The sequence below is a fragment of the Aythya marila genome (genome assembly GCF_965140915.1).
Source record: "Aythya marila genome assembly, chromosome: 31".
NCBI lineage: Eukaryota > Metazoa > Chordata > Aves > Anseriformes > Anatidae > Aythya > Aythya marila.
In genome coordinates, this window is record NC_139072.1 from 952,349 (window position 1) to 973,936 (window position 21,588).

At 56.4% G+C, this 21,588-nt stretch overlaps 2 protein-coding genes and 1 long non-coding RNA gene across 6 annotated transcripts in view; 1 reads left to right on the forward strand and 2 right to left on the reverse strand.

Annotated features, from left to right (window-relative positions):
• Positions 1-1,309: 1,309 nt before the first annotated feature.
• LOC309888943 lies at positions 1,310-4,020 on the reverse strand. 4 transcript variants are annotated; one of them, XR_014319176.1, is made up of 4 exons: positions 3,219-4,020; positions 2,838-2,920; positions 2,258-2,635; positions 1,310-1,885 (listed from the first exon to the last, which is right to left on the reverse strand). It is a non-coding gene; the product is annotated as an uncharacterized lncRNA (long non-coding RNA). The 4 variants fall into 4 exon arrangements; XR_014319175.1 differs by having other exon boundaries at positions 2,258-3,393; positions 3,732-4,020; XR_014319177.1 differs by having other exon boundaries at positions 2,838-4,020.
• A 216-nt stretch (positions 4,021-4,236) lies between these two features.
• CCDC22 (CCC complex scaffolding subunit CCDC22) lies at positions 4,237-16,163 on the forward strand. Its single transcript, XM_082781671.1, has 17 exons — positions 4,237-4,560; positions 5,569-5,746; positions 6,697-6,829; positions 9,137-9,243; positions 9,347-9,413; positions 10,369-10,538; positions 10,667-10,888; positions 11,739-11,810; positions 11,920-12,030; positions 12,109-12,228; positions 13,388-13,504; positions 14,361-14,462; positions 14,575-14,682; positions 14,941-15,036; positions 15,340-15,399; positions 15,510-15,584; positions 15,881-16,163. Exons 1-17 carry the CDS (start codon positions 4,511-4,513, stop codon positions 15,992-15,994), a joined length of 1,902 nt encoding a protein of 633 aa, XP_082637797.1. The 5' UTR covers positions 4,237-4,510; the 3' UTR covers positions 15,995-16,163.
• FOXP3 (forkhead box P3) overlaps positions 16,116-21,588 on the reverse strand; it is a 60,721-nt gene continuing 55,248 nt past the window's right edge. The window contains exons 2-11 of the mRNA XM_082781675.1: positions 21,265-21,322; positions 21,082-21,172; positions 20,912-20,993; positions 20,747-20,822; positions 19,758-19,826; positions 19,557-19,653; positions 19,402-19,466; positions 18,168-18,269; positions 16,434-16,555; positions 16,116-16,308 (exon numbers count right to left, since the gene is read on the reverse strand). Coding sequence (XP_082637801.1) covers positions 16,269-16,308; positions 16,434-16,555; positions 18,168-18,269; positions 19,402-19,466; positions 19,557-19,653; positions 19,758-19,826; positions 20,747-20,822; positions 20,912-20,993; positions 21,082-21,109 — 681 coding nt within the window. The 5' untranslated portion in view covers positions 21,110-21,172; positions 21,265-21,322 and the 3' untranslated portion in view covers positions 16,116-16,268. The remainder of the gene's footprint in view (positions 16,309-16,433; positions 16,556-18,167; positions 18,270-19,401; positions 19,467-19,556; positions 19,654-19,757; positions 19,827-20,746; positions 20,823-20,911; positions 20,994-21,081; positions 21,173-21,264; positions 21,323-21,588) is intronic.

Genomic DNA, 21,588 nt, shown 5'->3' on the forward strand with positions numbered 1-21,588 from the left:
AGGCACTCCTCTCGGGGCCGTTTTCCCTTCCAGGAGCTGTTTTCTCACCTCAGCCACCCGTCGTGGGCACCATTCCCCTCCAGCTGCTCTTCACGGGTGACGTTTTCCCCTCAGCTGCCCTTCACAGACCCCTTTTCCCCCCCAGTTTCCCCTCGCAGACCCCACTTTCCCCTCACTTTCCCCTCACAGACCCCCTTTCCCCCCCCAGACCCCTTTTTCCCCTCACTTTCCCCTTACACACCCCGTTTTCCACCCCCAGACCCCCTTTTCTCCTCACTTTACCCCTGCAGACCTTTTTTTCCCCTCACTTTATCCTCCCAGACCCCATTTTCCCCTCAGTTTCCCCTCACAGACCCCCCTTTTCCCCTCACTTCCCCTCCCAGACCCTTTTCCCCTCACTTTACCCCCCCAGACCCCCTTTTCCCCTTACAGACCCCATTTTCCTCTTGCTTTCCCCCCCAGACCCCCTTTTCCCCTCACTGACCCCATTTTCCCCTCACTTTCCCCTCACAGACCCCCTTTTCCCCTCACTTTCCCCTCCTCAGACCCTTTTTCCCCTCACTTTACCCACACAGACCCCATTTTCCCCTCCCTTTAGCCCCCCAGACCCCGTTTTCCCCTCATTTTAGCCCCCCAGACCCCGCTTTCCCCTCACTTTTCCCCCGCAGACCCCCTTTTCCCCTCACTTTTTCCCCGCAGACCCCCTTTTCCCCCCAATTTCCCCTCAAAGACCCCATTTTCCCCTCACAGACCCCCCTTTTCTCCTCAGTTCCCCCCCCCAGACACCCTTTTCCCCTCACTTTTCCCCCGCAGACCCCCTTTTCCCCTCACTTTTTCCCTGCATACCCCCTTTTCCCCCCAATTTCCCCTCACAGACACCATTTTCCCCTCACAGACCCCCTTTTCTCCTCAGTTTCCCCCCCAGACCTCCTTTTCCCCTCACTTTTCCCCCACAGACCCCCTTTTCCCCCCAATTTCCCCTCACAGACCCCATTTTCCCCTCACTTTCCCCTCATAAACCCAATTTCCTCCACATTTTCCCCTCACAGCCCCACCTCCACCCAGCCGCGCCTCGCACCTCACCCCCCCAGCGCAGCCTACATCCCCCAGCATGCCCCGCGCGCCCACCCCCACCGCCTACATCTCCCAGCAGGCCCCGCGCCGCGAACTACATCTCCCAGCGTGCTGCGCGGCAGCGCGGCCACCTCACTGCGGGCAGCCATCTTGGACCCACACGAAGCTCAAAAAAAATAAGGCAGAATTTTATTTCGCCGGGCCAAATAAAGGAGAAAGACGCAGTTTTCCCCTTATACGCAAAATAATGAGGCACAACTCCACGTTTTCTAGGTAAAAAAAACACAAATTTGGTCGGAATGGGTCAGCTTGGCAGCACCAAGCTGGGCACAAAATGGCGGCCAGGCGGCGTCCCCCTCCTTCAGCCTCACCTCAGGCGGGGACAGAGTTTTTCTCCTCATTTTGTGACCAAATACCTCCCAGGACACTGCCGTAGATGGATCCTGATCATACCTGAGAGAAAATGACTATTTTTAAATTATTTAAAAGTTATTTAAAGCTGGCTGACAACGCTGGCTGCCAGCTGGTCTCCAGTAAGACATAACTCACCAATATCGTAGTCCATAATGCATTTTTCCCCAAAAATAATTAATTTCTATCATTCATCATGAATTTCCCTGCCGAGAGTTAGCATATAATCCTATTTTTGGGTTGAGAACAGGCTGTTTTCCCCTCAGGCGTGTTACAGCACTCGGTGGTTGCACCTGAGGATCTTGAAGGTCTTTTCCAACCTAAATAAATCTTTTTTTTTTTTTTTTTTTTTCCTTCTAGTTTGCTGCAGGCGTGGATCCACGATTCCCGACTTACAACGCTAAGAACAGAGCAGAACAGGTACCTAATAAAACCATCCTGACTTACAACTTTAGAGCATGTACCTAATAAAACCACCTGGTTCCCCAAATAAAATACTGAGGACACAAGAGGCAGGTTTTGCAGCTTGTAACGCTATTAAATATTTAATATTGCCACAGATCTTTCCATCAAATAATTCCATGTCTGAGACCAAGGCACGGCACAGGACAGGTTTTCCTTTGATTTCCCACACTCCATCTTCTGTGCTTGTCACACCGACCTTTCCCCAGCTGCGTTTTAATTTGGGAGTAAACTTTTCATAAAATAGTTTCTAATAACAAGGTGGAAATGCCGCCCTTTGTAGCTCAGGTGATTAGTTCAGCAGACTTACCTTTTTGGTGAGCTTTCTGCTAAATTACAGACTTTCGGGAGGGTGAAAACCTCCAGGAATTCCAGTACCTGAGTTCCGTTTGCCACCTTGTGGCCAGTGGTACCAACAGAGCCTCTTCCAGATTAAAAACATTATTTTAAGTTAGTATTTGGCCATTCTAATATGAAAAATTCATAATAATTAACTGTTATGGAGTATACAGCAAATATCTGTGTTACCTTAACAATAATTGCACAGATTGCCATCACAGTAAGCAGGCCCAAAATGAGATTTTTTTCTCCTAAAAACTCCAAGGTGTCAGTCCTTGGACCACTGGCTCCCTTTTTCACACAGCTGGAGCTCAGCAAGAGGCGCCCGGTGCCCTTTGTCTTGCAGCAGCTGCATGAAGTTGGTAAAAAAAAATATTCAGTATTTGCACAATTTGATTAATTGCCCCCAAATCTTGTATAAATCGGGATAGCAACTCGCCATCTGGGCCAAGTTTTGTCTTTTTTTATGGGAATTATGCTCCACAGATGAACCCCTAGGCTTTAGGGGACAAATTCTCCCTCCCAAATTTCAGGTTAATGACAATATTTACAACAATCCTGCTGAGCTGGCATTCCTTTAGCCTTGCATCCCCTTCTCAACTCCTTCTTCTTGTTCCACGCAGTGCTTGAAAAGCTGACGGTAAATACAAATATTTAATTAAATAATTAAATATTTTTAAAAAAAAATTTTAGTTAAATAATTAAAATAATACAAAAACTGGTAAATAAATGAGCGCCCTCTTTCTTTTACGTAGCTTTTCTTTCCTCTTCATCTCTTCCATTGGGAAACAAAGTAGTTATAGAAATTCTCTCTCTAAGAGTCTTCCTTTGTTACCACAAAGCATTTTTAGTTAAATAGTTAAAAAATTGGCGTGGCTTGGTTTACAAACAGGCTACCCATCAAGTGCTCCTTAAAATTATCTTCTGCCCACCTTGGTGGTGTAATAAAGCCTGTCCTGGAGGCAAGCTGCATATTCAGGAGGGCGTCCAGGTACCTGCTCTGGCAAGTTTTATGTATTTTAGAGCATTTTATTCCTCCAGCCGGATTCTCTTATAGCTTGACGTAATCCTCGCGTGGATCCGGCACGATGTGCTGCAGCCTGTGGGCTTCAAGGAGTACAGAGGGAGACAACGGTAAAAAAAAGAGAAATAAGCAAAGCTAAAAGGACAGACAGAGGTAGGCCAGCAGAGAAACAGTGAAGATTTCCCAGAAAATCCTTACTAAAGTTACCAGATCCCTTAGAACGTCCAATTATCTCATATTTACCAATAAACCTCTCAACCAAGCTGATGTGAGCCACAGAAACATTGACTTTACCTGATCAATTCCCCCTCAGGTGGCCGTACCTCGTTGGTCATCCCTGCTTTGAGCATTTACCACAATATTAATACCAATTTTCCAATATTTGTCAGTCAGAAAACCCCAGCGAGCACAGTAAATTTACCAGATGCCAGTTCCCTTTGTGGGTCTCTCACTCCGGGGATCACCAGATTGTTCGAAATCGCGCTGTTTGATGCACCTCACTGCTCTTTTATACCTAATTATTGACAGACAGGCTTAAAAAATTACATAAAAATTAATTTTTCTAAGCAAAAAGGTGTCTCCCACAGGAGGAACACCTCACCCCGATGCTATGCTCCTTTTATAAACAAGACAGAATCATACATATATTCACACAAATCACTAAAACTTAACCATGTGCTCACAGCGAGTTACCTAATGACTAATTAACAAGAAATTAACCCGATTTAAAAGCTTTTTTTTTTGTTCTTATTTCCCTCCGGCCGGGCAGCCGCAGGCTCCGAGCCTGCCGCGCTCCGCGCTGTCGACCCGCGGACAAAATGGCGGCGGGGCTGAGGGGCGAACAAAATGGCGGCGGCGCGCGCGGCCTCACTTCCGGGGGCGGCCCCCGGCACGTGACGCGGGGCGGGGCGGGGCGGGGCGGGGCCGGCGGCGCGGGGCCGAGCGAGCCCCAAATCTTTGGGATTTTACCCCAAATCCGGGGCCCCTCCCCCTCCAGGGGAATTTCCCTGCTTCTAGGATCGATATGGGGCCCGGGGGTGGGAGGAGAGAGGGGGCGGGGATGGCTGAGGGGCTCCTGAGCCCCCTTGCTCCGCGCTGATCCCCCCCCTTAAAGGATTTGGGGACCCCAAAAATAAAGGATTTTGGGGCTCCCACCCCAAAAAAAGTAAGGATTTGGGACTCCCCCCCCCGCCCCCCACCATGGAGGAGGTGGACAAAATCCTGATCCATTCCCTGCGACAAGTGGGGACGTGAGTGTTTGGGGGGGGGGAAAATGGGGGGGGGGGGAGAAATTTGGGGTGGTTTTTGGGGGGGGTGTGGGGTTGGGGGGGGGGGAGGTGGGAGGGGGGGTGATGAAAAGTTTGGGGGGGTCCTGGAAGGTTTGGGGGGTGCTAAGAAAGGGGGGGGGACATTAAGAAGGGGGGGGGATCCTAAAAAAGGGGGAAATCCTAAAAAAAGGGGGGAATCCTAAAAAAAGGGGGGGGATCCTAAGAAAGGGGGGGGTCCTAAGAAAGGGGGTAACCTAAAAAAAGGGGGGATCCTAAAAAAAGGGGGGGGATCCTAAAAAAAAGGGGGAATCCTAAGAAAGGGGGGGAACCTAAAAAAAAAAAGGGGGGGTCCTAAGGAGGGGTGTGGGATCCTAAGAAGGGGGGGGGACTTAAAAAAAAAAAGGGGGGGGATCCTAAAAAAAAAAAAAAGGGAAAAAGGGGGGGAACCTAAAAAAAGGGGGGGATCCTAAAAAAAGGGGGGGATCCTAAAAAAAGGGGGGATCCTAAAAAAAAGGGGGGATCCTAAAAAAAGGGGGGAACCTAAAAAAAGGGGGGGAACCTAAAAAAAGGGGGGATCCTAAAAAAAGGGGGGAGAACCTAAAAAAAGGGGGGGAACCTAAAAAAAGGGGGATCCTAAGAAAGGGGGGAAAAAAGGGGGGATCCTAAGAAAGGGGGGGTTGTAAGAAAGGGGGGGGATCCTAAAAAAAGGGGGGAACCTAAAAAAAGGGGGGGACCTAAAAAAAAGGGGGGAACCTAAAAAAAGGGGGGGATCCTAAAAAAAAGGGGGGGAACCTAAGCAAGATGGAGAAACCCTATAAAATGGGGGGGGGGCTTTTGGGTTCCTTGGGGGGTCATCGGTGGTGAGGGGGGAGAATTTGGGGTCGTTCGTCCTTTGGGGCGCCCCCCCCTGCCTGGCAGAGCCCTTGGGACGCCGGGGGGGGGGGGGCGAACCCTAAGTAACCCCCCCGACCCTATAAAACCCCCCCCCAGGTCGGTGCCCGAGGAGGTGCAGAGCGTGGGGGGGCTGAGCCCGGAGCTGGTGGTGGAAGCGGCCGTGCGCTGCCTGCGAGCCGTCAGCCCGGCCCTGGGGGGGGCCCTGAGCCCACAGCTCCCCCCCGGCATCTCCGCGAGGTTCCGCCTGGCCTCGGAACTGGCCGCCGCCTGTCAGGTAACGACCCCCCCCCCTTAAAAAATTAAAAAATTAAAAAAAAATTTAAAAAAATTTAAAAAATTTAAAAATTTAAAAAGTTAAAAAGTTAAAAAATTAAAATAATTAAAAATTTAAAAAAATTTAAAACTTTAAAAATTTAAAAAATTTAAAAAATTAAATCAGACCTGGCCTCCGCATGTCAGGTAACGACACCCCCTTAAAAAAAAATAAAAAATGAAAAAATTATTAAAAAAAAAAAGTTTAAAAATTAAAAAATTTTAAAAATTTAAAAATAAATAAATAAATAAATAAAAATTAAAAAAATTAAAAAATTAAATCAGACCTGGCCTCCGCATGTCAGGTAACGACCCCCCCCCTTTAAAAAAAATAAAAAAAAATAAAATTTTAAAATTTTAAAATTAAAAAAATTAAAAAAAATAAAATTTAAAAAAATAAAAAAAATTAAAAATTAAAAAAAATAAAAATTAAAAATTAAAAAATTAAAAAAATTAAATCAGACCTGGCCTCTGCCTGTCAGGTAATGACCCCCCCCCCTTAAAGAAAAATAAAAAATTTTAAAAAAATTAAAAAATTTAAAAAATTTAAAAAATTAAAAAATTAAAAATTAAAAAATTAAAAAAATTAAAATAAAAATTTTAAAAAATTTAAAAAATTAAAGAATTCTAAAAATTAAAAAATAAAAAAATAATTAAAATTTTAAATAAATTAAAAAATTAAAAAATTTAAAAAATAAAAAAAATAAAAAATAAAATTAAAATCATAATAAAAAAAATTTGAAATATAAGGGGTTTGGGACACCCACGGGGGGTTTTGGGGGGGTTTTGGAGGGGTTTCGGGGTGATTGACCCCACTTAAAAAAAAATAATGAAAATTTTACGGGATTTGGGACACCCCCGCAGCGTTGTGGGGGGGTTTCGGGGTGATTGACCCCCCCGGCCCCCCCCCAGGAGCTGGGCTTTGGGGGCGAGGTGGGGTACCAGACGTTCCTGTACAGCTCGGAGCAGGACACGCGGCGCCTGCTGCTCTTCCTGGTGGAGAAACTGCCCCGCGATGAAAGCGAGGGGGGGGACGAGCCCCCCGGTAAGGTTTTGGGGGGCTTTTGGGGTCGGGGGGGGTCGTTTGGGGTCAGGGGGGTGGATGTTTGGGGTCGTTTGGGGTCAGGGGGGGTTGTTTGGGGGCGTTTGGGGTCAAGGGGGTGGATGTTTGGGGTCAGGGGGGCTGTTTGGGGTCAGGGGGGTTGTTTGGGGTCGGGGGGGTTGTTTGGGGTCATTTGGGGTCGGGGGGGCTGTTTGGGGTCATTTGGGGTTTGGGGGGGTTGTTTGGGGTCGGGGAGGTCGTTTAGGGTCATTTGGAGTCATTTGGGGTTGGGGGGGTTGTTTGGGGTCAAGGGGGTTTGTTTGGGGTCGTTTGGGGTTTGGGGGGGTTGTTTGGGGTCAGGGGGGTCGTTTAGGGTCATTTGGGGTCATTTGGGGTCGGGGGGGTTGTTTGGGGTCAAGGGGGTTTGTTTGGGGTTGGGGGAGTTGTTTGGGGTCATTTGGGGTCAGGGGGGTTGTTTGGGGTCAGGGGGGTTGTTTGGGGTCGGGGGGGTCGTTTGGGGTCTGGGGGGTGGATGTTTGGGGTCAGGGGGGCTGTTTGGGGTCGGGGGGGTTCTTTGGGGTCAGGGGGGCTGTTTAGGGTCGGGGGGGGTTGTTTGGGGTCGTTTGGGGTCAGGGGGGCTGTTTAGGATCGGGGGGGTTGTTTGGGGTCGTTTGGGGTCAAGGGGGTTTGTTTGGGGTTATTTGGGGTCGGGGGGGTTGTTTAGGGTCATTTGGGGTCATTTGGGGTCGGGGGGGTTGTTTGGGGTTGGGGGGGTCGTTTAGGGTCATTTGGGGTCGGGGGGGTTGTTTGGGGTCGTTTGGGGTCGGGGGGGTTGTTTGGGGGCGTTTGGGGTTGGGGGGGTGGATGTTTGGGGTCAAGGGGGGTTGTTTGGGGTTGTTTGGGGTCATTTGGGGTCAAGGGGGTTTGTTTGGGGTCTTTTGGGGTCGGGGGGGTTGTTTGGGGTCAAGGGGGAGTTGTTTGGGGTCATTTGGGGTCGTTTGGAGTCAAGGGGGGTTCGGGGTCATTTGGGGTCGGGGGGGTCGTTTGGGGTCAGGGGGGATGTTTGGGGTCGGGGGGGTCGTTTAGGGTCATTTGGGGTCGGGGGGGTTGTTTGGGGTCAGGTGGGTGGATGTTTGGGGTCAAGGGGGGTTGTTTGGGTTAGTTTGGGGTCAAGGGGGTGGATGTTTGGGGTCGGGGGGGTCGTTTAGGGTCATTTGGGGTCGGGGGGGTTGTTTGGGGTCAGGGGGGTGGATGTTTGGGGTCGTTTGGGGTCGGGGGGGTTGTTTGGGGGCGTTTGGGGTCGGGGGGGTGGATGTTTGGGGTCAAGGGGGGTTGTTTGGGGTTGTTTGGGGTCATTTGGGGTCAAGGGGGTTTGTTTGGGGTCTTTTGGGGTCGGGGGGGTTGTTTGGGGTCAAGGGGGAGTTGTTTGGGGTCATTTGGGGTCGGGGGGGTCGTTTAGGGTCATTTGGGGTCGGGGGGGTTGTTTGGGGTCAAGGGGGTTTGTTTGGGGTCGGGGGAGTTGTTTGGGGTCGTTTGGGGTCGGGGGGGTCGTTTGGGGTCAAGGGGGTGGATGTTTGGGGTCAGGGGGGCTGTTTGGGGTCGGGGGGATTGTTTGGGGTCGGGGGGGTTCTTTGGGGTCAGGGGGGCTGTTTAGGGTCGGGGGGGGTTGTTTGGGGTCGTTTGGGGTCAAGGGGGTTTGTTTGGGGTTATTTGGGGTCGGGGGGGTCGTTTAGGGTCATTTGGGGTCGGGGGATTGTTTGGGGTCAAGGGGGTTTGTTTGGGATCATTTGGGGTCGGGGGGTTTGTTCGGGGTCATTTGGGGTCGGGGGGGTTGTTTAGGGTCATTTGGGGTCATTTGGGGTCGGGGGGGTTGTTTGGGGTCAAGGGGGTTTGTTTGGGGTTATTTGGGGTCGGGGGGGTCATTTAGGGTCATTTGGGGTCATTTGGGGTCGGGGGATTGTTTGGGGTCAAGGGGGTGGATGTTTGGGGTTAAGGGGGGTTGTTTGGGGTCGGGGGGGTCGTTTAGGGTCATTTGGGGTCATTTGGGGTCGGGGGGTTTGTTTGGGGTCAAGGGAGTTTGTTTGGGGTCATTTGGGGTCAGGGGGGCTGTTCGGGGTCATTTAGGGTCGGGGGGGTCGTTTAGGGTCATTGGGGGGCGGGGGGGTTGTTTGGGGTCAGGGGGGTTGTTTGGGGTCATTTGGGGTCGGGGGGGGTTGTTTGGGGTCGGGGGGTTTGTTTGGGGTCATTTGGGGTCGGGGGGGGTGTAAAATTCGGTTTTAACCCCCCCCTTTTTTTTTTTACCCCCCCCAGGGAAAACCGGGGCGCTGCTGCGGGCGGTGGGCGCTCGCATCAGGGAGCAGCTGGGGACCCCCTGGGTGCCCCCCCCCTGCCGCCCCCCCCGGCTGCAACGCCTGCAGGTGAGTGCTTGGGGGGGGGGGCACCCCAAAAATCCCCCCCCCTTTTATCCTATTATTGTTGGGGGGGGTTAATTAAGGGATTAATTATGCCCCCCCCCCCCAGGGAGTCGGTCACCTGCGCCCCTTCACCACCTGCCCCCTGGTCCTGCCCCAGAGCGGGGGCCCCCCAGGTAAAAAAAAATTGGGGGGGGGATTTTGGGGTGCAGGAGGAGCTATGGGGAGGCCGAGATTTATTTTGGGGGGGGGCTTTTTATTTTTGGATAATTATTTCTTTTGGGAAGAGGGCTTTTTCTTCGGGGGGGGGCTTTATTTTAGGGGGTCTTTTTATTTTGGGGGGGGCTCTTTTTAGTTGGGAGGGGCTCCTATTAATTTGGGGGGGCTCTTATTAATTGGGGGGGGCTCTTATTAATTTAGGAGGGGTTCTTTTCAATTGAGGGGGGTCTTATTAATTTAGGGGGGGCTCTTATTAATTTAGAGGGGCTCTTTTTAATTGGGGGGGCTCTTATTAATTTGGGGGGGCTCTTATTAATTGGGGGGGGCTCTTATTAATTTAGGGGGGGCTCTTTTTAATTGGGAGGGGCTCTTATTAATTTTGGGGGGGCTCTTTTTAATTGGGGGGGTCTCATTAATTGAGGGGGGGCTCAATTTAATTGGGAGGGGCTCCTATTAATTTTGGGGGGGCTCTTATTAATTTGGGGGGGCTCTTTTTAATTGGGAGGGGCTCTTATTAACTTGGGGGGCTCTTTTTAATTGGGGGGGCTTTTATTAATTTAGGGGGGGCTCTTATTTAGGGGGGGCTCTTATTAAGTGGGGGGGGCTCTTATTAATTAAGAGGGGCTCTTTTTGATTGGGGGGGTCTCATTAATTTGGGGGGGCTCTCATTAATTTAGGGGGGGCTCTTATTAATTTGGGGAGGGGCTCTTTTTAATTGGGAGGGGCTCCTATTAATTTTGGGGGGGCTCTTTTTAATTGGGGGGGGCTCTTTTCAAGTGGGGGGGGCTCTTTTATTCCCAGCCCATTCATTTTAGGGGGGGGGGGGGCTCCTTTTTGATCACTTTTCTGCCGATCCTGGGCCGCGCAGACCCCGAGGGGGGGGCGTTTCTTACCCCTCGACCCCCCCCTTAGAGCTACAGGAATATTTCCGGGGGGGGGCCCCCCCCGTGACGGAGCAACCCCCCCTTTTCTCCTGGACCCCCCCGGCCCTACTGGAGACCCACAGCGCCCAGCTCAGCGCCCGCCGCGACTGGGAGGCCGAGTGGGGGGGCCCCGGTTTGGCTTCCCGCTTGCCCCCCCAGGTAAAAAAAAAAAACCTATATAAATAGTGGGGGCGAAATCCTACAAATTTATCCCGGGGGGGGCCAGTTTGGACCTTTTTATGGCTCTGACCCCCCCCTTTTTGTTGTGCCCCCCCCCCCCCTTCCAGGAATATGTAGGGCGGAAGCGGCAGCGGGGGCGGCTGCGGGTCCTGGAGGTTTTGCGCCAGGCTTGGCCCCCCCCCGCTGCCCCCCCCCGGCCCTACAACCCCCCCCTGGACCCTACATGGCTCCAGGAGGCTTTTGGGGTCGGGGGGGGCGGCGGTGGCGGGGGGGGGGCCCTGCCTAAGGGGTCTCGCTTCACCCGCAGCCAGCATCTGACCCACGAGCAGGTGGGGGGGCGTTTGGGGTCGGGGGGGGGGGGATTTGGGGTCGTTTGGGGTTGTTTAGGGTCAGGGGGGTTGTTTGGGGTCATTTGGGGTCGGGGGGGCTGTTTGGGGTCGTTTGGGGTCGGGGGGGCTGTTTGGGGTCATTTGGGGTCGGGGGGGCTGTTTGGGGTCAAGGGGGTTGGTTTGGGGTCATTTGGGGTCGGGGGGGGTTTGGGGTCTGGGGGGGATTGTTTAGGGTTATTTGGGGTCAGGGGGTTTGTTTGGGGTCATTTGGGGTTGGGGGGAGCTCTTTGGGGTCGTTTGGGGTTGGGGGGGCTCTTTGGGGTCGTTTGGGGTTGGGGGGGTCTCTTGGGGGTCGGGGGGGCGTTTGGGGTTGGGGGGGACATGGTTTGGGGTCAGGGAGGCTGTTTGGGGTCATTTGGGGTCGGGGGGATTGTTTGGGGTCATTTGGGGTCGGGGGGGTCGTTTGGGGTCATTTGGGGTCAGGGGGGTTTGTTTGGGGTCGGGGGGGTTGTTTGGGGTCATTTGGGGTCAGAGGGTGTTGTTTAGGTTGGGGGAGAGCGTTTGGGGTCAGGGGGGTCATTTGGGGTCACGGGGGTTTGGGGTGGGGTGTTTTTTTTGGGGTCAGGGGGGCATTTGGGGTCGGGGGGGTCATTTGGGGTCGCAGAGATTTGGGGTGGGGGCGCTCGTTTGGCATTATTTGGGCTCAGGGGCTGCGCGTACGGGGTCGGGGGAGGCTGTTTGGGATCGGGTGGGGTTGTTTAGGGTGTGGGGCTATTTTTGGGGTGGGGGGCTACTTTTAGGGTGGGGGGCTACTTTTAGGGTGGGGGGCTGACCCCTTTTCACCCCACAGGACCCCCAAATCCTCCTGCAGCAACTACAGCCGGCCGCCGAGAGCGCGCAGCCCTCGGGAATCTCCGAGGAGGTACGGGCCCCGTTCACCCTGAAACCTCCTGATAACCCCATAATTTTTTTAGGGGGGGGTTTTAGGGTGCCCCAACCTCATCCCCGTGCCCCCCCACCCCAAAATCCAGGAGCCGGGAGCCCTCCAGGAGGCGGCGTTGGAGGCAAATTTGGCCCGCTTGGACTCCGACCTCGCCGGCACCCGCGGCGAGCTCCGGGACGCCCAGCTCAGCCTGAACCAGGTGGGGGATTTTATAGGGTGGGGGGCCACCTTTTAGGGTTTGGGGTGCCCTAAAAGTCCTTTTTGTCCCCCCCCCGAGGTGGAGGAGGAGGTGCAGCAGGGCCGTTTGGCGCTGGGGGGGCGCGAGGCCGCCCTGAGGCTGAAGGCGCGGGCGGTGGAGCTGCTGCCGGACGCGCAGAATAATATGGACAAGCTGCAGGTAAGGGGGGGGGCTTGGGGCTTTTTTTTTAGGGTGGGGGCATTTTTTTGGGGTCGGGCACCCCCGTGGGACTGCGGGGGGCAGTTTGGGGGACGCTGGGGGGGCAGCAAGGGGCTTAACGGGAGGTTAAGGGGAGGTTTGGGGACGGGGGGGCGATTGCGGGGTGGAATTGGGGGAGTTTGGGGGGGTTTATGGGGTGGTTTTGGGGTTGCAGGAGCAGCTTTTGGGGTGCTGGAGCTATTTTTGGGGTGCTGAGGCTACTTTTGGGGTTTTCGGGACTGGCTTAGGGTCGCTGGGGCTGGTTTTGGGGTGCAGGGGTCGGTTTTGGGGTTGGGATTGGCTTGGGGGTGTAGGGGCCAGTTTTGGGGTCTTGGGGCCACTTTTGGGGTTGTCGGGACTGGCTTAGGGTCACTGGGGCCGGTTTTGGGGTGTTGGGGCCAGTTTTGGGGTTACTGGGGCCACTTTTGGGGTTGTTGGGACCATCTTGGGGATGCTGGGGCCACTTTTGGGGTTGTTGGGACTGGCTTGGGGGTGCTGGGGCTGCTTTTTGGGGTACTGGGACCAGTTTTTGGGGTACTGGGACCAGTTCTTGGGGTTACTGGGGCCACTTTTGGGGTTGTTTGGTCTGGTTTAGGGCTTCCGGGGGGCTGATTTCGGGCTGCTACGTCACATTTTGAAGGGATCTGGGGCTCCCGGGATGATTTTTGGGGTGTGGGGGTCGTTTTTGGGGTTGTTGGGACTGGCTTGGGGGTGTAGGGGCCAGTTTTGGGGTTATTGAGGCCAGTTTTGGGGTATTGCCACTTATGAGGTTGTTGGGACCAGTTTTAGGGGTGCTGGGACCAGTTTTAGGGATGCTGGGGCCACTTTTGGGGTTGTTGGGACCATCTTGGGGATGCTGGGGCCACTTTTGGGGTTGTTGGGACTGGCTTGGGGGTGCTGGGGCTGCTTTTTGGGGTCCTGGGACCAATTTTTGGGGTGCTGGGGCTGGTTTTGGGTTGCTGCGGCCACTTTTGGGGTCGTTTGGTCTGGTTTAGGGCTACCGGGGGGCTGATTTCGGGCTGCTACGTCGCATTTCGAAGGGATCTGGGGCTCCGGGGGTGATTTTTGGGGTGCGGGGTGGTTTTGGGGTGATGCTTAGGGTCGTTTTTGGGGTGCTCAGCTGGTGGTGGAGGCCAGCAGCCGGCGCATCGTCAGCCTGGCGGCGCAGTGGGAACGGCACCGGGGTCCCCTCCTCGCCCAGTACCGGCACCTCCGCGCCCTCCGGGACTCCGCTCAGGTGAGGGGGGAGGAATTTTTGGGGCCGTTTCGACGGATTTAGGGTCTCGGCGATCTTCTTTTATTTAAGGGGGAGGTCTCCAAAGGCTCCGGGGTCCCCAAATGTGGCTTTGGGGTGTCCCTAAGGCTTTGGGGCGCCTTCCCAGGGGGGTTTTGGGGTCCCCTGGTTTCTCTGGGGTGGGTTTTGGGGAGCCTCGGGGTGGGTTTTGGGGTTTCTTGGGTCCCGCTGTTAGGTTTTGGGGTTCTGAGGACCCCTTCCTGGTGGGTTTGGGGTCCCTGCGTCCCCTTCTCAGTAGGATTTGGGGTCCCAAGGGCGCTGGGGTCCCCTTTGGGGTGACTTTTGGGCTCCCTGGGTGACTTTTAGGGTCCCTGGGTCCCCTTTGGGGTGACTTTTGCCATCCCTGGGTCCCTTTTGGGGTGACTTTTGGGGTCCCTGGGTCCTTCTTGCAGCAAATTTTAGGGTCCTTAGGGTCTCCCACCCCACAGTAGGTTTTGGGGTAGAATCACTCCATTTATGATCGCGCATTCCCAGGGGCTCCCTATAACTCTGAGGCTCTAAGATCCCACTCCAGATGGGTTTTTGGGGTCCGAGGGGTCCCTGGGTCCCTTTTGGGGTGACTTTTGGGGTCCCTGGGTCCTTCTTGCAGCAAATTTTAGGGTCTCCCACCCCACAGCAGGTTTTGGGGTAAAACCACTCCATTTATGATCATGCCTTCCCAGAGACTCCCTATAACTTTGAGGCTCTAAGATCCCACTCCGGATGGGTTTTTGGGGTCCGAGGGACCCCGTGCGGGTTTGGGGGACCCCTCGGTGTCTTTTGGGGTGCCCTAAACCCCCCCAAAAAAACCCTATTGCAGCTGGAATCCTCGCGGCGGCTGGCGGAGATCCGAGCCCTGCACGAGCGGAGCCGCTCGGCGGCCGAGGAAGCGCGGCGCAAGGAGGAGCTCTACAAGCAGCTGGTGAGCAAAAAACGGGGATTTTTTATAGGGAAAAAGGATTTTTTATAGGGGAAGGGGCTTTTTTTTTAGGGGGGGGCTGTCGGGATTAAAATTTAACCCCCCCATGGGGCAGGTTTTGGAGCTGGAGGCGCTGCCCCGCGATGTCTCGCGCGCCGTCTACACCCAGCGCATCCTGGAGATCGTGGGCAACATCCGCAAGCAAAAGGAGGAGATCGGAAAGGTTTTTTTTTGGGGGGGGGGACCCTAAATTTTTATAGGGGGGGGGTTAACGGGGCCGGGGGGGGGGGTTTTGGGGTCCCCGTGGCTTTCGGGAAGGGGGCTGGGGGGGGGTTTTGGGGGCGTTCGGTCGTTTTGCACGGCGTCGGAGAGGGATTGGGGGCGATGGGGGGTAAAATTAGGGGGGTGGGGGGGGGAAATCCTAAAATTTGGGGGGGGCAGCACCCCAAGATTGTGGTGTGGCCCCCCCCCCAAAAAAAAGATCCTGGTGGACACGAGGGGGCTGCAGAAGGAGATCAACGCCCTGGTGGGGAAGCTGGAGCGGACCTTCAGCGTCACCGACGAGCTGCTCTTTAAGGTTTGGGGGGGCCCTAAAAATTTGGGGGGGGGGCCCTAAAAATTTGGGGAGGGCCCTAAAAATTCGGGGAGGGCCCTAAAAATTCGGGGAGGGGGCTAGGAGCTTTGGGGGGGGGCCCTAAATTTTTTTTGGGGGGGGCGCTGAGAGGTTTGGGGGATCCCTGGGGGGGGTTCTTGGGGGGTTTAAAGGGGATTTTGGGGGGCACAAAGGGGATTTAAAGGGGATTTTGGGGTTGTTAATGGGATGGGGGGGTACAATTTGGGGTGCCCCCCCCCCCAAAAAAATTGTGGCCCCCCCCCCTAGGATGCCAAGCGGGATGAGGTGGTGAGGAAAGCCTACAAGTACCTGGCGGCGCTGCATGAGGTAAAAGGGGGGCTTTTTTTTTGGGGGGGGGGGTGGAATTAGGGTGCTGGGGGGGGGTGAAGATTTTTGGGGTGCCCCCCCCTGAATTTTTCTGTGCTCCCCCCCCGCAGAATTGTGCCCAGCTCATCCAGACCATCGAGGACACGGGCACGATCCAGCGGGAGATCCGCGACCTGGAGGAGCAGGTGGGGGCTTTTTTGGGATTTTTGGGGTCCGGGGGGGTCACGATGCGATTTTGGGGGGGGGCAAGATAAATTTGGGGCCCCCCCAGGGCTATTTACCCCCCCCCCGGGGCTATTTACCCCCCCCTCAGGGCTCTTGGGGTATTCACTTGCATCCCTTTCCCCTCCGTCCCCCCTAAACGCGCGGCCCCAAATTTTATGGGATTCCCCCCGAAACTTCGCGTGCCCCCCCCCAGTAATTTCTGGGACCCCCCCACTAATTTTTGGGACCCCCCCCTCAATGTTTTCCGTTCCCTAAGATCGAGGGGGAGACGAACGCCAAGCCCCCCGCCAGCCTCGACCGCATCCTCAGCGACTGCCGGGCTCTACGGGAGGAGAACGCCCTGCTGGCCGCCCGGGCCCGCCACGCCTGAACCCCAAAAAAAAAACCCTAAAACCCCCCCAAAAATTTATGGGGGGGGGGTCCCCGCAACCCCCCCCAGACCTTACGGGGTTTGGGGGGGGAGCGGGGATGCTCCCCTAAAACACAGCGACGGCGGAGGAGGTTTCTTTATGGTGCCAATAAAGCCCCCACTACGGTTTTGGGGTGTTGTGTTCTTTTTTGGGGGGGGTTTTGGGGTCCCCCAAACCCCCCCAATGGGGTTTTGGGGTCCTCCTGTACCCCCCCCTTTTGTTTTTGGGGTCCTCTCAGCTGCGGGGGGGCAAGAAGAGCTTGAGGTCGCAGTCCCTGTGGAGTTGGGGATGGGATTAGGGGGGATTTTAGGGTGTAGAGGGGGAGTTTTTGGGGTTCGGGGGGAGCTTTTGGGGTTCGGGGGGGAGATTTTAGGGTCGGGGGGGGGGATTTTGGGGTACCTGGGGTAGCGCTGCCCCCTCTTGCGCCGAAATTCGGCCTCGTCCACGGTCCAGACGGCGCCGCGCACGTTCTCCACCCGCACGAAGCACTTGTGGAGGCTCAGGTTGTGGCGCACGGCGTTCTGGGGGGGGGGCACCCCATAAAATTTGGGGTCACCCCCACCCCTTTTGGGGTTTTTTAGGGGTTTTGGGGTAGTTTCGGGGGGTTTTGGGTAAGCTCCAGGGGGTGTTTTAGTGGCCCGCGGTGCAGGTAAGGGGGTTTTGGGGTGCTGGGGGGGGCACGGGGGGGGGTTTTGGGGTCCCAGCTGGGTTTTGGGGTACCTGGGGGGGTCCCAGGAGTTTTTGGGGTCGCAGGAGGAGTTTTTTGGGGTCCCCGGGAGATTTTTGGGGTCCCCCCTTCCCTATCACCACCCTGGGGAGGTTCCTGAGCCCACCCTGATGTGGGGAGGATTTGGGGGGGTCCCAGCTCCGGGGGGGGGCACTTTTGGGGTCGGGGGGGCTCATTAGATTCCCACCACCCCCCCAGTGAATTTTTGGGGTTTCTGGGGGGGGTCCCAGGGAGATTTTGGGGTCCCAGGAGGAGTTTTTGGGGTCCCCCTTCCCTATCACCACACTGAGCTCTCCTTGATCCGGAGAGGATTTGGGAGATTTGGGGGGGTCCCATCTCCCGGGGGGGGCACTTTTGGGGTCGGGGGGGGTCATTAGGATCCCCCCACCCCCCCAGGGAAATTTTGGGGTTTTTGGGGTTGGTCCCAAAAGATTTTGGGGTCCCCTTTTCCCTACTACCATAGGGGGAGGATCCCAAGCTCTCCTTGATCCGGAGAGGATTTGGGGGATTTGGGGGGGTCCCAGCTCTTGGGGGGGGCACTTTTGGGGTCGGGGGGGGTCATTAGGATCCCCCCACCCCCCCAGTGAATTTTTGGGGTTTCTGGGGGGGGTCCCAGGAATTTTTGGGGTCCCAGGAGGAGTTTTTGGGGTCCCCTTTCCCTATCACCACACTGAGCTCTCCTTGATCCGGAGAGGATTTGGAGGATTTGGGGGGGTCCCAGCTCCTGGGGGGGGCACTTTTGGGGTCGGGGGGGGGGGTCATTAGGATCCCCCCACCCCCCCCAGTGAAATTTTGGGGTTTTTGGGGGGGGTCCCAGGGAGAATTTGGGGTCCCAGGAGGAGTTTTTGGGGTCCCCCCTCCCGTATCACCACACTGAGCTCTCCTTGATCCGGAGAGGATTTGGGGGATTTGGGGGGGTCCCATCTCCCGGGGGGGGCACTTTTGGGGTCGGGGGGGGTCATTAGGATCCCCCCACCCCCCCAGTGAATTTTTGGGGTTTCTGGGGGGGGTCCCAGGAATTTTTGGGGTCCCAGGAGGAGTTTTTGGGGTCCCCCTTCCCTATCACCACACTGAGCTCTCCTTGATCCGGGGGGGATTTGGGGGATTTGGGGGGGGTCCCAGCTCTTGGGGGGGGCACTTTTGGGGTCGGGGGGGGTCATTGGGATCCCCCTACCCCCCCCAGTGAAATTTTGGGGTTTTTGGGGTTGGTCCCAAAAGATTTTGGGGTCCCCCTTTCCCTACTACCATAGGGGGAGGATCCCAAGCTCTCCTTGATCCGGAGAGGATTTGGGGGATTTGGGGGGGGTCCCAGCTCCTGGGGGGGGCACTTTTGGGGTCGGGGGGGGTCATTGGGATCCCCCCACCCCCCCAGGGAAATTTTGGGGTTTTTGGGGGGGGGTCCAAACCTTCCAGGTGGCGGTGTTGTGGCGGAAATACCCGAACATGCGGCTGAACCAGTGGTAGATCTCGCCCAGGGTGCGCTGCCGCTGGGGGGACTCCAGGATGGCCTGGGGGGGGGGGGGGGGGCACATTTTTTTTGGGGGGGGGGGCAAATTTTTTTTTGGGGGGGGGGGCAATTTTTTTTGGGGGGGGCATTTTGGGGTTATAGGGACGTTATAGGGTCACGGGGGGGGCAGTGGGGTCTGGGATATGGGATAAAGGGGGGCAGGGGTAAAAGGGGGGGGGATAAATGGGGTGGGATAAATGGGGGGGGGAATTTTTTTGGGGGGGGGCAATTTTTTTTGGGGGGGGCAATTTTTTTGGGGGGGGGGCAATTTGGGGTTATAGGGACGTTATAGGGTCATGGGGGGGGCAGTGGGGTCTGGGATATGGGATAAAAGGGGGGGGTGGGATAAATGGGGGTGGGGGTAAAAAAATTGGGGGGGGGGCAAATTTTTTTTTTGGGGGGGCAATTTTTTGGGGGGGGGGCATTTTGGGGTTATAGGGACGTTATAGGGTCATGGGGGGGGTCATTGGGGTCTGGGATATGGGATAAAGGGGGGCAGGGGTAAAAGGGGGTGGGGGTAAAAAATTTGGGGGGGGGCAAATTTTTGGGGGGGGGCAATTTTTTGGGGGGGGCAATTTGGGGTTATAGGGACGTTATAGGGTCACAGGGGGGGGCAGTGGGGTCTGGGGGGGGTGGGATATGGGATAAAGGGGGGGGATAAATGGGGCTGGGGGTAAAAAATTTGGGGGGGGGGCGCACGGGGGGGGGCTTTGGGATGGTTTGGGGGGGGGGTTATGGGGTGGGGGGGGTCCTGAAGGGTTTTGGGGGGGGGTCTTAAGGGTTTGGGGGGGGTCTTAATGGTCTGGGGGGGGGTCTAAAGGATTGGGGGGGTCCTAAAGGGTTTGGGGGGGTCCTAAAATATTTGGGGGGGGGGTCTAAAGGGTCTGGGGGGGGTCTTAAGGGTTTGGGGGGGGGTCCTAAAATATTTGGGGGGGGGTCTAAAGGATTGGGGGGGTCCTAAAGGATTGAGGGGGTCCTAAAATATTTGGGGGGGGGTCCTAAAGGATTGGGGGGGGGTCCTAAAATATTTGGGGGGGGGTCTAAAGGATTGGGGGGGTCCTAAAGGATTTGGGGGGGGGGTCTAAAGGGTTTGGGGGGGGTCCTAAAATATTTTTGGGGGGGGGGGCACTCACCCAGCGAATGAGCATGGCGTAGGTGTAGGGGGGCCGGGCGGTGCTGAGCCGGTAGTACTCCAATTCTGGGGGGGGGGGGGGGCAATAAAAAATTGTCCCCTTGCCCCCCCCCCAAAAAAAAAATTTGGGGACACCCCCCCCCCCCCCCCACTCACCTGGGCAGAGCCGGCCGTGCTCCCAAGGGTGCCCCGGGGGGGGCTCCGTCTCCTCGCCCCCCCCCCATAGAGGGGCTGGGTCCTTCCCTGGGGGGGCCTGGGGGGGGGCACAAAATTTTTTAAGGGGGTGTGAGGGTTTTTTTTTTTGGGGGGGGGGGGGTCGCCACCCCCCTAATTTTTGGGGTCCCCCCCCCCCCTTACCGTGCTGGGGGGGCCCCTCCGGATCAGCTGCGCCTGCAACAGCCCCAGGCGGTGCCGCTCGCGGGCCAGCTGGGGGGGGGGGGGGGCAAAAATTTGGGGGGGGGGGGGTCAATTTTTAATTATTTTTAATTTTTTTTTCGGGGGGGGGCAGAAGTTTTTTTATTGGGAGTGATGTGTGGTTTTTTTTGGGGGGGGGTATTTTTTTAAGGGGGGGTTGGGGGGGTTAAAAGTTGGGGGGGGAAGGTTTGGGGGGGGGGAACATTTTGGGGGGGGGGGCAGAAGTTTTTTGGGGGGGTCATTTTTTGGGGGGGGGCCTTTTTTTTAAGGGGGGGGCACAAGGTGGGGGGGAAGGTTTGGGGGGGGCACGGGGATGGGTTTGGGGGGGCAGGAGGGGGATTTGGGGGGGTCAATTTTTATTTTGGGGGGGGTCAGAAATTTGGGGGGGGTCATTTTTTTGGGGGGGGCATTTTTTTAAAGGGGGGGCACAAGGTGGGGGGGGGCAAAGGTTTGGGGGGGTCACAGGGATGGGTTTGGGGGGCATGGGGATGGGTTTGGGGGGGCAGGAGGGGGATTTGGGGGGGTCAAATTTTAATTTTGGGGGGGCCAGAAGTTTGGGGGGGGTCATTTTTTTGGGGGGGTCATTTTGTTTGGGGGGGGGCACAAGGTGGGGGGGGCAAAGGTTTGGGGGGGGCACAGGGATGGGTTTGGGGGGGCCCGAGGAGGATTTAGGGGCACGGGGATGGGTTGGGGGGGGCACATTTTTTTCCTTGGGGGGGGGGGCAATGAGACGGATGGGGGGGGGGGGCAAAATTTTTTGGGGGGGGGCAGGAGGAGATGGATGGGGGGGCACAAGAGATGAGGATTGCAGTGAAATGGGTGGGGGGGGGCTGGGTTTTTTTGGTGGGGGGGTGGAATATTTAGGGGGGGGGTCTGGGATATTTTGGGGGGGGGGGTCGGGGGGGTTGCCCCCCCCCCCCCAAAAAAAAAACCTGCTGCTCCAGCTCCTGGATGCGCTCCAGCTGCCGCAGGCACTGCGCCACCTCCCCCAGCTCACAACGGGGGGCCCTGGGGGGGGGGCAAAAATAAAATATTTGGGGGGGGGTCCCCAAAAATTTAGGGACCCCCCCCCAAAAAAAAAACCACCTTTTACTCACCTGGGGGGCTGGGGGGCGGCGCTGGGGGGGGGCTCGCTCCCGGAGGGGGGGGGCGAAGGGGCCCGCTCGAAGCTGGGGGGGCCTGGGGGGGATTTTTTTTTTTGGGGGGGGGTCCTCATGACCCCCCCAGACTTTAATTTGATTATTTTGGGGGTGGGGGGGGAGCTCACCGTGGGGGGGGGGGAGCCGCGTCCTCATCACCAGCACCCCGGGGTGGTGGACGTGCAGCAGGGGGGGGCACGACCCCCCCTCGGGGGGCACCTGTGGGGGGGGGGGGAAGAGGTGAGACCCCCCCCCAAATATTTTTTGGGCCCCCCCCCCCCAAAAAAAAAACAAAAAAATTACCCCCCCACCTGAGTGTGGGTCAGCACCGTGGGGCGGTCCTGGGGGGCGCGGGGGGGGCGGCGGAGCCTGGGGGGGGGGGGGCACAGAAAATTTGGGGGGGGGGGCACATTTTTTTCGGCCCCCCCCCCCCTTTTTTTTTTGTCCCCCCCCCCCCCCTCCATGACGTGGCCGTGCGTCACGGCAAGTCCCGGCCCCCGCCTGCGTGGGTGCTGGTGCCCCCCCCCCCCCCCAGCTCCCAGTTGCACCAGTTCCCATCCCAGTTGCCTCCCAGTTGGACCCTGGGGGGGGGTCCTGTGGCCCCCCCCCCAAAAAAAAAATAAATGCTTGGGGTG